Source organism: Oncorhynchus keta, chromosome 28 (assembly GCF_023373465.1).
Source record: "Oncorhynchus keta strain PuntledgeMale-10-30-2019 chromosome 28, Oket_V2, whole genome shotgun sequence".
Taxonomy (NCBI): domain Eukaryota; kingdom Metazoa; phylum Chordata; class Actinopteri; order Salmoniformes; family Salmonidae; genus Oncorhynchus; species Oncorhynchus keta.
Window position 1 is genome coordinate 11843934 of NC_068448.1, and position 12638 is coordinate 11856571.

At 41.8% G+C, this 12638-nt stretch overlaps 1 protein-coding gene across 3 annotated transcripts; it reads left to right on the forward strand.

Moving 5' to 3' along the window:
- Positions 1–39: 39 nt before the first annotated feature.
- Positions 40–11147, forward strand: LOC118360600 (uncharacterized). Of its 3 annotated transcripts, XR_004820894.2 has the most exons (14): positions 40–1871; positions 2155–2260; positions 2434–2701; positions 2935–3079; positions 3984–4108; positions 4947–4998; positions 5151–5279; positions 5548–5685; positions 5915–6063; positions 7531–7585; positions 7695–7774; positions 8471–8566; positions 8690–9493; positions 10424–11147. XR_004820894.2 is itself a non-coding variant. In XM_035739838.2 (13 exons), the coding sequence occupies exons 4-13, from the start codon at positions 3007–3009 to the stop codon at positions 9242–9244; spliced, it is 1452 nt and encodes a 483-aa protein (XP_035595731.1). In that variant the 5' UTR covers positions 40–1871; positions 2155–2260; positions 2434–2701; positions 2935–3006; the 3' UTR covers positions 9245–11147. The 3 variants fall into 3 exon arrangements, 2 of the variants coding, with proteins under 2 accessions (XP_035595731.1, XP_035595735.1); XM_035739838.2 differs by having other exon boundaries at positions 8690–11147; XM_035739842.2 differs by lacking the exons at positions 40–1871; positions 2155–2260; positions 2434–2701 and having other exon boundaries at positions 2941–3783; positions 8690–11147.
- Positions 11148–12638: the final 1491 nt, after the last annotated feature.

Below are 12638 nucleotides of genomic sequence, written 5' to 3' on the forward strand. Positions count from 1 at the left end.
AAGGAGAGTACTCTGTACCAAACGGGTACAATATGAAAACAGAGAAGAGTGGAAATGAATGCAAACAGCTCTGTGGTCTCTTTATTTCCTGTTTCCGGAGTCAGTTTAAACTTTACACACATGTAGAAATGTAAGCTCGGGGGCCAGGTGCGTACCCTGTGTGTGTAAACTATGTAGACGTTGCATTTTCCCAATCCGTATATCTTCTCAGTGTTTGTGTGACGTGACGAAACGAATAACTAATTCAAGGTATTATCCTGCTTTATTTTTGGGATATGGATACATATTGGACGTGACAATATGCATCAAGAAAGGGTTAAGAGAGACACCTTCTGACCAAAAAGGACAATTACAGGAGAGATGTATTGGAGATACCAAGATCCAATAATGTAATATATAATAATATAATAATATATGCCATTTAGCTGATAATGTGGTGGGAATGACGTGACTGACACCCTTGATAAAGATGAGCAATAATGACTGTATAAAAGCAATTATTCAAATACTGAGCTATATTATATGCTCAATTTCCTTTGGAAATGTTTTTATACTAATACAATTGCTCAGAGAAAGAAATGCTGTTTCACAATTTATTTTTAAATCTCAGAGGTAGGCGTTAAAGATATGCTAAGACATGCTAAGACATGCTAACGGTAATTGTGAACGGTTAGCAAGTCTTGGGGGTATGATCTTTGGCCCTCTGTAACTTTCTCACTCATCATTATTCCCGATCAATTCAGGATTATTCGTAATCATGGTAGCATCCACATTAATGTCGAAGTGTTTAAAAACATATATTCTTATTTAGAATCAAATGTACCTCAACATGACACAATATATTATTTAACATACATTTCTATTTGGCACAAAAAAATAAACACAACCTAAACGAACTGCAAGTGCATCCAACAAGTTTGTAGAGTCATTGCATTATAGGAATATGGGACCAAATACTAAACTTTTGACTACTTTATTTACAGAACAGAAATATAAACGCAACATGCAATAATTTCAAAGATTTTACTTGTGTTACAGTTCATGTAAGGAAATAAATCTATTGAAATAAATAAATTAGGCACTAATCTATGGATTTCACATGACTGGGCAGGGGTGTTGCCATGGGTGGACCTGGGAGGGCATAGGCCCACCCACTGTGGAGCAGGGCCTAGCCACTGTGGAGCAAGGCCCACCCACTGTGGAGCAAGGCCCACCCACTGTGGAGCAAGGCCCACCCACTGTGGAGCAAGGCCCACCCACTGTGGAGCAAGGCCCACCCCCTGTGGAACAAGGCCTAGCCAATCAGACTGAGTTTTCCCCCACAAAAAGGCTTTATTACAGAACCCCCTTCCCTGTCCGATGATCCCGCAGGATGTGATTTTAGAGTGGCCTTTTATTGTCCCCAGCACAAGGTGCACCTGTGTAATGACCATGCTGTTTAATCAGCTTATTGATATACCACACCTGTCAGCTTGATATATTATCTTGGCTAAGGAGAAATGCTCATTAACAGGGTTGTAGACACAAAAATTGAGAAAAATACGTTTTTTGTGCCTATGGAACGTTTCTGCAATAGATCACGTGGTGAAGATTCATGCGTCGTTTCCATGGAGTTGTTTTTACACGCTTTTTGTTGATTGGTCAAAGGAAATATGGCCGCAGAATAAACATTCACAACGATTGGATTTTGGTGTTTGTTGTTTAACCAATGAAAATAGGTGCTTTGTACAAACTGACGCATGTCCAGGAAGTTTTGAGGTTTGTTTGGGGGTGAAAACAGCAAAGTCTGGGATATTCTTAATATTTTCGTCGAAATTTACAGAATACATTTTTGGAAGCAAGCAAACATTTAACTATTTTGAAGTTTGCATGTGAGTAAAGTAAGATTTGATATATTGTCATATCATGAATCAAGTAACGTTAGCAAGCTAGTAGTACCGTTTAAATTGTTCAACGTTTTGTGGTGTTTTTTTAAGGAATTAGCTAGAAGATTGCAATGTGTTCTTTGAATGAAGTTAACCAACTACAGCAAAGCAATTGAGCACTGCGTCAATGTTGTTGCTGTTTCTGTCCCTAAAAGGCGTAGCTATCTATGCGCTCTTGCCAACTGTGTTAGCCAGCATGCTGAATTATGTTTACAAACATTTAGTTCAGGTTTGTTATTTACAGAACATTGTTGAACCTCTGACTGAGCCAACATGGATTCCTCTCCAGTACTGCGTCAGCAATGTCAGAATACACTCCTGAACGACCATTCAAGGTAGGCCTGCAGAGTATGAACACAACTAGTCTGTTGTGCTTTATTTTGGTGGTTGCATCTCGCTAATGACTCATGGCCGCTGTCTATAGCTGAACCTGAATTTAAAAACGACACTGTGGATACACTGCCTGAAACATATGTCTACACTCTCTACATTGACTGTCCCTCTCCAGTCTCAACAGAATAACAGCAGACACAAAGCCAGGCTCTAAACACCCCTCTGTACCCCACCCTTCCAAACACCCCTCTGTACCCCATGGCCATCCTTCCAAACCGGGGCCTGAGAACAAGGACCCAGCAGCAGCCTCAGACAACGGTCCTAAACTCATGATAAGATCGCTGGGCATCAGCAGACTCCCAGTGCTGGCCAAGTCCCTGCCCCTTAAGACTCCCTCTGACTTCACGCGGTCACACAAGAGATGGGAGGACAACTCTGTAGCGGTAAGGAGCATCTTTTCCTCGATCAACTGCATCACTAAGGGCTGGTTTCCAGGACCCATATTAAGACCATTCCTGTACTAAAAAGCAGACTCACTGGCTATTAAACAGTGCTTCTTAGTCCAGGATTAGGATTCATCTCGGTCTGGGAAACCTGCCCTGAATATGCGTCTCCAAAGCACTACTTGTCAGTGCTAAATAATAATTAGTTTATGTGCATCTCTGTTTTCCTTTAGGGTAAAGCCAAGAGGATGAAACCAAGCACCAAGCCTGTGCCTTTCAACTTCTCTAATCTCAAAGCCAACTGAATGGGGGCACAGAACCAGAGGGGACCACTGACTGCTACTGCAAGGGCTGGTGCTCAACCAACCCAACCTAAAAGTACTTTTAGCACTGCTGCCCATCTAAAAACAAGACCCACAACAACCACTGCCCAACTGCCCAGTAGCATCCCAGCAACTCATAACAAGGCCCAATCAAAGTCAACAATAGAGCTTGCTGCCCATCTAAAAACAAGACTCACAACAACCACTGCCCAACTGCCCAGTAGTATCCCAGCAACTCATAACAAGGCCCAATCAAAGTCAACAATAGAGCTTGCTGCCCATCTAAAAACAAGACCCACAACAACCACTGCCCAACTGCCCAGTAGTATCCCAGCAACTCATAACAAGGCCCAATCAAAGTCAACAATAGAGCTTGCTGCTCAACTCCCAACAATTGCACTACACTTGGCAGCTAGAAAAGCAGGCTCAGGGCCTGGGGGCATCTTGTCACAGCAAAATAGAGAGTCGGGGAAGCCTCATCAGACCCAGGCTCCCAGTGCTGCCACCTCCATGTCTTTGTCTCAACATCCAAAACAGTCTTCTTCAGATAATCTATTGCACGTACCTGGATTGGGACAACTTTCCAGACCTCCCAGTTCATTTGCTCAGGTCTTTCGTCCAGTGCTTTCTCATTTAGTAGTGCCTCCACTGCCTCAGCCCAGCCCACTGCCCTCAGTACGGAAGCCTGTGGTGGCCATTTTGACATGCTCAGCCTGAAAGATCATTCCATGCCTGGGCAGTTACCAAGTAGTAGCACTGGTGAGAAGGGATTTTTATTACCGATGGTGTGGTAACAGTAAAGGACTCAAACATCCTCTGCTTCTTTCTCTAGTAATATTAGACATAGTAGCCTACTATAGTCTCTCTCCCCAATCGCTCTCTCTCTGCTTAGGCTCTTCATTTCACACATTTTCTTTTTGAAATTGAAGATGTGTTCCATTGTACTGTATGTGTTCCAGGGAGTGTGGAGGCCGCCTTCCACTCTGACCCTTCTGCCCTATGTAGTATCCTCCAGAATGAGGGAATCAGGGCAGCCAGGGTTTTTATGTCCAGCCGTCCCTCTACACAAGCCTATAACAACATGGTGAGTTGTCTTGTGGAATGAGGTACAGGGATTTTGGGTCGGTTGTAGTGCGTTGGTATTTGTTTGTTTTCAAATCAAATTGCATTAATCACATGCATCGAATACAACAGGTTGTCTTGACCTTACAGTGAAATGCTTACTTACGAGCCCCTAACTGACTGCAGTTTCAAAAATACAGATAAGAATATGAGATATAAGTAAAAAAGAATGATGTATACAGGGGGGTGCTGGTTATTTAGCCAGTATGTAAATGTAGGTAGAGTTAAAGTGACTATGCATAGATGATAGAGAGTGGTGTGGTGTGGAGGGGGAGGGCAATGTGAATAGTCTGGGTAGCCATTTGACTAGATGTTCAGGAGTCTTGTGGCTTGGGGGTAGAAGCTGTTTAGAAGCCTCTTGGACCTAGACTTGGCGCTCTGTTACCGCTTGCCGTGTGGTAGCAGAGCGAAGAGTCTATGACTAGGGTGGCTGAAGTCTTTGACAATTTTCAGGGCTTTCCTCTGACACCACTTGGTATAGAGGTCATGGATGACAGGAAGTGATGTACTAGGCCGTTCACACTACCCTCTGTATTAATGCCATAGCAATGTTTGAGGTTGCCTGTACAATTGGTACTGATGAACTGTCTGAGTTTGTGTCCATCAGTTTGCCTATTAACCAGAAGGGGACTAGGGTTCCAATTTAGGAACACCCCCCACACAACGTTCAGCTGGAAGGTGGCGCATGGAACGCAAAAATATTCCTAAAAATATTTAACCTCCACACATTAACAAGTCCAATGGCTCAAATGAAAGATAAACACCTTGTTAACTAACTAGAGGTATTCTTTTCTTTGCAGCCCCAGAGAGTGTCCATCATGAAGAATGGTCTGAGGACAGTGCCCTCTGCTGGTCAGTGTATTTTTTTATTTTTCCTCTTGTGAATTTGCATTCCTTCATGTTATGTACATTTTTACAGGTGGACATGTTTAATGTACTGTAGCATCTTATAAAAAAAAAACAATTTGCTGTTTAGTATACTTTATGTTCTTGTGTTGAATTAGGTCCTGTCAGAAATGTAAAGTTGTCTCCGGCCCTGGGCAACATCCTGCAAACTGAAGGGGTCAGCTCCCCTCTGGAGTTGGAGAGGGTATCTGTCATGAAGAGTCACCAGACGACAGCAGCTTCTGCAGGTCCATGGTAGTACTACTGAACACATCCCAGATGGATTTTATGTAACTTTCCTAATGCTGCAAATAAATGGTCTATGTGCTACTGATATAGTGTAAACGTTTAGGGCTATTAGAGGGTGGAAATGTTATATGTAGCACCTTTTTAAAACATTTTTTAAAGAGTTTGTTTGATTAGCCAGCCTATTCAAACCCCTACTCTGGCTCAATCTAGGGAAACTGAGTTAGGCTAGCAAGTCTGTAACCTTGTATGTGCATGTATTGTTTATAGGTCCCGTAAGGTCTGTTCGGTTCTCCCCTGAGCCTTCATCCCTCAACAGCATCCTGCAGGATGAAGGGGTCAGCTACTCTCTCCAGCCCCAAAGAGTGTCTGTCATGAAGAGTCACAAGAAGTCAGCAGCCTCTGCTGGTCAGTGGTAGTACTAGTGGACACATCCTATCTTTGGGCAAGTTTAAATAAGATTTAAAAAATACATTTTAAGAAACAAAGCTTAGAAATCCCAGCAATAGATTAGTACTGCTTCATTAATCATAATGAAAAAAAAAATTATAATTTACAGAAGCTTTTATAGCTTCAAACAGCAAAGAAGAAAAAACACTGTCAAACTATTAAGTGTGTAACCTTGTATGTGTTCCAGGTTCAGTACGGCGTGTTCAGTTCTTCCCAGATGCTGCAGCCCTCGGCAGCATCCTGCAGAATGAAGAGGTGAAGGCTGGGAGACCCCTGGAAGCCACACCCCAGCGCACCTCTGTCTGTCCATCTGGCAGGGGCACCTCCATCTACACTGTCAGTCACCTTTTGATCAATTTGATTTATTAATAACAAAAACACATATAAAGCTGCTCCCACCAGGGCGAAAACAACATTATACATTTCAATTAAGATTTTAAAGCTGCAATATGTGACTTTTTGGACAATTTGACCAAATCTACATAGAAATATTAGTTATAGATAATGTCATTCTCATTGAAAGCAAGTCTAATAAGTGGTAGTTCTGTTATATATGCACCTTTTCTATGCTTCCCATTCTTAAGTTTCGTTTTTGCGTCGTTTACTTTTGGTTTTGTACACCAGCTTCAAACAACAGGGTTTTGAATGGTCCTGGAAAAGTAATGGAATTTTTATAATGGTGTTTTCAAGGCCTGGAAAAGTTTTGAAAAATGATCAAATCCATGAAGTCATGGAAATTAAATGTATGTTAGGGTTAGGGCTAACCCTTCAATCGCGTTGAATCGAATCATGTGAATCTAAATAATAATTTGTGGATCGTCAAACGAGATTATAGATGTAGCCTGTTTTTTGGATTATGTGGATTCAAAACGTGTTTTTTTTTAATAGACGTCCAGGTGGTTTGGGCATCCAATATATGGGGCATTGTAACTATATTCCAGTCAGCCTGCAAAGTAAACACTTCTAAGATAGTTTAGCTAAATATGACTGAAGAAAATGTGAGGGATTGCTTCAATTGAATTAGAATATTTGCAGCCTTCGATAGTCATTTGATATTTTAATATATTAAATTAGTGAATTATTTAAAGGCGAAGCGTATTTGGTTGTAATGTTGCAATGTTTTACATCGAGGGTGGTCAACCATCCTCCAGTACCTCTAACAAACCATATTTTAGAAATGAGCTGCTCAACTGATCTTGATAAACTGTCTCTGACCTGTTTGAGCAGGGCTTGATCAAAAGCCTGCACACCCAATAGCTTTCCAGACCTGAGGGTTGACCACGTGTTTTATACAGTTGCCTAACAGGTGTTCTACTTTGTGGGAGTTTAAGTGCCTTGCTCAAAGACGGGAGCTGGTTCATGAGAGCAGCCTCCCAGTGTTGGTACCACATTATTATTTTTTTTTTTATATGTACTGTACATAAAGGTTTCATTGTTGGTCATGGACATTTGGTTAGAAGTAATTGAGAAGTCATGAAATTCCATCTATGAGTGAGTGCATGAACCCTGACAGCTCAAAATGCTTATGGAAAATATATTACACAGCGGTTTAGATGGTACACTGTTTATTTTACAAAAGAACAACTTGTTTTGTCACAAACTGAAATTTAGGCAAACTATTAGAATTTTAGCAACCAGGAAATATACCAGAGCATTTTTCTTCATATTAAACCTTGTAAAAATGATTACCATCCTACTTTCTCATGTGCCTACTTGTTATGTCACCTTAGTGCTGTATGAAACAAGCAGCCACCCTCTAGGGGTGAGTAACACAAGATTCACTGTGGCACTTTACCTTTCCAGGCACAGCGAGTACCCATCACAAAGTGGCACACTGAAGCTCCTGGAGAACCTATGGGTACGTTGGTCATATGCTACCTTTTCTATTGTCACATCTCAACCAGATATTCTCCTGTTTGTCCCTCTCCTCTTTGGTCTGCCTTATGAATATCTGTCCCTCTCCTCAGTGACATCAGTCAGCCTGACCCCAGCCTTAAAGTGGACACCCCAGCGGGTCCCTGACACAAGGCATCAGCCCATGTCCATGGTCAGTATGTTACAGTACACCCCTGACTCTTATGTCCATGGTTAAACTGTGAACACTAAAGTGATAACATTCAGTATTTGTTGCCCAATCAATCAAATGTATTTGTAAAACGGGCTTTATAAATACATCAACAGATGTCACAAAGTGCTTATTCAGAAACCTAGCCTAAAACTCCAAATAGCAGGCATTGCAGATGTAGAAGCGCGGTGGCTTGGAAAAACACCATAGAAAGGCTGGAACACAGAGAGGAACTAGGCTATGAGGGGTGGCCGGGTGGAGGCTAGATTGTTCTTCAAGACTGGTTGCACCCTTTACAAGATGGTTGTAAAGGTTGCAACCAGTCAGCACCTCAGGAGTAAATGTCAGTTGGTTTTTCATAGCGGAGTATTCAGAGGTCAAGACAGCAGGCACTGTAGAGAGATCAAGAGAGGTCCCCGAACTGCTGTTTTAGACCAAGGTAGCACATCTGGTAAACAGGTCGAGGTTCCATAGCCTCAGGCAGAACAGTTGAAACTGGAGCAGCAGCACAACCAGGTGGACTGGGGACAGTCAGGAGTCATCAGGCCAGGTAGTCCTGAGGCTCAGGTCCTCCGGGAGGGGAGGGAGGGAGAGAATTAGAGGGAGCATACTTAAATTCACATCCCTGTTATTGCCAGCACCATGGATGCTCTAACTCACTGAGCCATCTTCTTTCAGAGGAGGCTCCTGTCTGCCCATTGGACCCCCTACGCAGGCTCTCCCAGACTCTGGGGCCTCCAGGGCCACAGCGGAGATCTGGAGACATGCAAGGAGGTGAGGAGGGGGGGGCTAACGGGTGGCATTTACTTGCCACGGTTGATGGATTTACATACTTTAGTTGAATGCATTGGTTGTAAGTCGCTCTGATTAGGTGTCTGATAAATGACTGTGTGGCAGGAGGTTGTCCAGACATTGTTTAAGGAGACTGAGGAGGAAGAACAGACAGACTGTGTGGTGTTGGATCAAGACCCTGCTGAGATGCGAGCAGACCAACAGCTGGCGAAGGAGGAGAAGCAAAGTAACACAGGAGGACGACTCCAGACTTTCTTCCAAGCCCCACACAGAGAATCAGTCATTTTCTTCTCAACTGGCAAGAAGCTGCACAGAGCAGCTCCAGCACATGAACAGGAGAGCCCTGTGGCTGGATTTCTGGAGCGAGGTGGGCCCATGGAACATTGTGCTGCAGGAGGACAGGAGTCGATGCACCTCCTCCCTCTGCATCCAGAGTTAGACAGAGCCTCTGCACCAGAGATCCCGGAAGTCACAGCTGCAGCCACAGATCTGACCAGGTTGACCAACCTCTCAGCTTTTGTCCCCCTGTGCCAGCCCAGAGGTAGGACTCAAAGTCAGTGTATGTACAAGCTGATTGTGCTTATACTTGCTCTTTGGAGTCTAGTCTGGGTTACTGTAAAGCAGTTTTCGACAACTGATGTTGCAGAAAGGGCTTTATAAATTAATCTGTTTAATTGATCGATAACCGTGCATATAGTTGCAGGTAGTATTATGTTCCCAAAGAGCGGTGCTCTGACATCTGCTACAGCCTTGCTCCGCCAGCGCCTCCCCCCTCTGAAGGAGCTACGTCTGGATGAGGAGGTGGCCACATACACCACCTCCCCAGCCCTACCTCCCTCGTCATCCTGGCCCCTGCAGACCCGCTGTGGAAACCCTGTAGCAGCAGCCCTGCATCTCCAGGACTACACTGTGAGTTGGGTATCCTCCTTTAGTTGACATACAATTGCGGCCAAATATATTGTCACCCTTGCACTTTTCTGAAGTCATTCCATATTTCTTCTAAAATAAGTTAAAATTCAAAAAGCGTTTTGTCCCCCACACTTAGTTATTGGATTTTCAACATTGCAGAACAATTTTATTTTTGTAAACTAAAGTTTACCATTTTTATTTAGAAAATTAGGACATGGCATAGACAGAATTATCTGCAGATAAACTCTTCTTGTAGCCATCAATGTGCTTACTGCACCTTTCTACTGGCAATTTGGCCCCTCATCAGCAGCAAACCACTCTAATTATTCAGTGTGTGAGGGGTACCCTCCACCAACTGCTGTTTTCAGCTCTCACTGTAGGTTATGGATGTGATTTGGTTCTGTACTCTTCGCTGGCCACTCCAGAACAGTCCAGCATCTCGTCTTGAACCATTTCAGGGTGCTTTTTGATGTAGCAAGACAACGACAACAAAAAAACACAAGAATCATCACCTTCAATGGACACTGGGTCGAACATCAATCTGCTGATTTCATGATGTCTTGCACACGTTGAAGGCCCCCAGTACCAGAGGCAGCAAAGCAACCCCCCCCCATGTTTAATTGTAGGGAGGGAATTATTTTTCTTTCTTCAATTGAAATTATTTAAGAAAAGTGCAATGGTGCCAATACATTTGGCCTGTAACTGTATTAGTCCTATAGGCATTTATCTATAGCCTCGGGTTCCAGGATTCCTCCAGCAGCCGATTTGATAAACAGGACTTGGTAGGATAACATCGTGAGACTATCCAACCTATAGACTAGGATTCATGTTCATTGTGGATTAATCAGAAGAGCATCATTGACCATGTTGTGATAGTTGAAAGTATTTAATACTCTTTTCCTGTTCTTCCCGTTCATTCCTCCCCTTCAGTGTTTTCGGCCAATTATCTTAGACCCCTCATCTACTTCCTACTCCTCTCCTCTCTGGGAGAGATGACTCATCACTGTTTTATTTTTTTAGTCTGGTCTAGTTTACTGATAAGAAGAGACCCATAATGGATTGTTAAGCTACATATTTAAGGAGTGTGTATGTTTGTTTTCCGAACCCTGTTATAGCCAGATTTGCTGTCACACTTAAAAAATATCTATTACTGCTCCAAGTAGCTACTTTTCCAAAACTTAACATAACCATGTTCAATAATGTATCAAGTTAGAAACATTTTTACCACATTGGCATGCACTGGCTATATAATGCTAATAATACTTTTTATTTATGACAGTATTACAGTATGCAAAATATCCAAGAATGAGACATTTTTACATTTTGATTGGAATCAGAAACTAAGTGAATGAATTGATGTCCAGAAATCAAATGTTGGGTGGGTACCAATGATTGAAATCTATGATTTTGGAGTAGGCTACTGAACCCATCGGGGAATTGTTAACTTGATCAATGTTGCAATAAAATTTATTTTTTACAGCTTTCAAAAATACGAAAGTAAAATTTTTTATAAAAACATGTGTATTATGTTAGCATTTTATCAATGTGTGTGTGTGTGTGTGTGTGTGTGTATAGTGACATAGTGTTGAACTAACTAAATTAGGCCCAAATCAGATTGTCTAGATTTGTTTATAATAAATGCATATGAACTTTCTTTACTGACGTGTATTATTTCTGTTATGTGATGCATGTTTTGTGAGTTTTATTATCGTGAAGCCCATTGGAAACGGCCACTTAGCCATGTACTGTACTAGAGTTGTTTAGGTTCTGATGGGCACTGTGTTTACTCTCTATTTGAGACTGTACAACAGAACCTAATCTCACTGAGACAGCAAGTGTCTCTTTATTTTTAATTTAACCAGGCAAGTCAACATTCCTATGACCGTAGCAGAGATGAACGCCCTGTCCTTCTGAAGTGCAGCGGCACGTTTTAGTGGGTCAGTTTGAGAGGGGCTTGGTGCCCACTTGCCAATCTTGTTCCCATAATGAATAGTATTTGGGATGCGAGATGATTTGTAGGTAATTGACTCTGCATAGTCCGACTGCAATGTTATGTCATCAGAATAGTATTTCTTCTCTAACTTCCACCATTGCCTACCGTACTGCATAGAGATCCTATTAAATTACTATTATATGGGCTACTGTACCTCTTGGAAGGTCTCATGTTTTCCTTCATGTGTCCTCTGGACTCTTTTGCCTCACAACATAATACTGGAAGAGACAAATTAATTTGAATTTCCAGTTGTACATGCTCCTTAAATGAATTAGAAAATACTGTAAATTACAATTTAAATTACAGTAAAGTGTATATATGTGACATGTAAGGATAACACTGTATTATGAAGCCAAGATCAATAGTATAAAGAGCGATAGAAAAAAAACTTTGGAATATGAAATTATGGGAAGAAAGACATTCAACTCACAAAACCAATTCATGTTGCCAATTATTTTAATGATTACTTAATTGACAAAGTGGGCAAACTTAGTCAGGAAATGCCAAAAATGAACATTGAGTCATCGTATTCATGCATTAAAAAATAATGAGAAAAGTATTTGTACTTTTTTTTTTAATCTAAAGTTAGTGTAGGAGAGGTGGAAAATTTGTTATTGATCAATAATGACAAACCTGGTCGAGTTTGTCCTCAGGCCTGGAGGGAAGCCAAAGTCATTCTGCAACCCAAGAGTGGTAAAGCAGCCTTTACTGGCTCTAATAGCAGACCTATCAGCTTGCTGCCAGCTCTTAGCAAACCATTGGAAAAAATGGTGTTTGACCAAATACAGTGCTACTTCTCTGTAAACTATCTGACATCAGACTTTCAGCATGCTCATGTACAGCACTGACACAAATGACTGACAATTGGTTGAAAGAAATTGATAACGTTGTTGGAGCTGTATTGTTAGATTTCAGTGCAGCCTTTGATATTATTGAACATAACCTGTTGTTGAAAAAACATGTGTTTTATGGCTTTTCAACCTCAGCCCTGAATCCACTATATGGCAATCTAATACAACTCAGAGGATTTTCTTTAATGGAAGCCTCTCTAATGTAAAACATGTAGTGTGTGGTGAACCGCAGGGCAGCTCTCTAGGCCCTCTTTTCTATTTTTACCAATGACCTGCCACTGACATTAAACAAAGCCTGTGT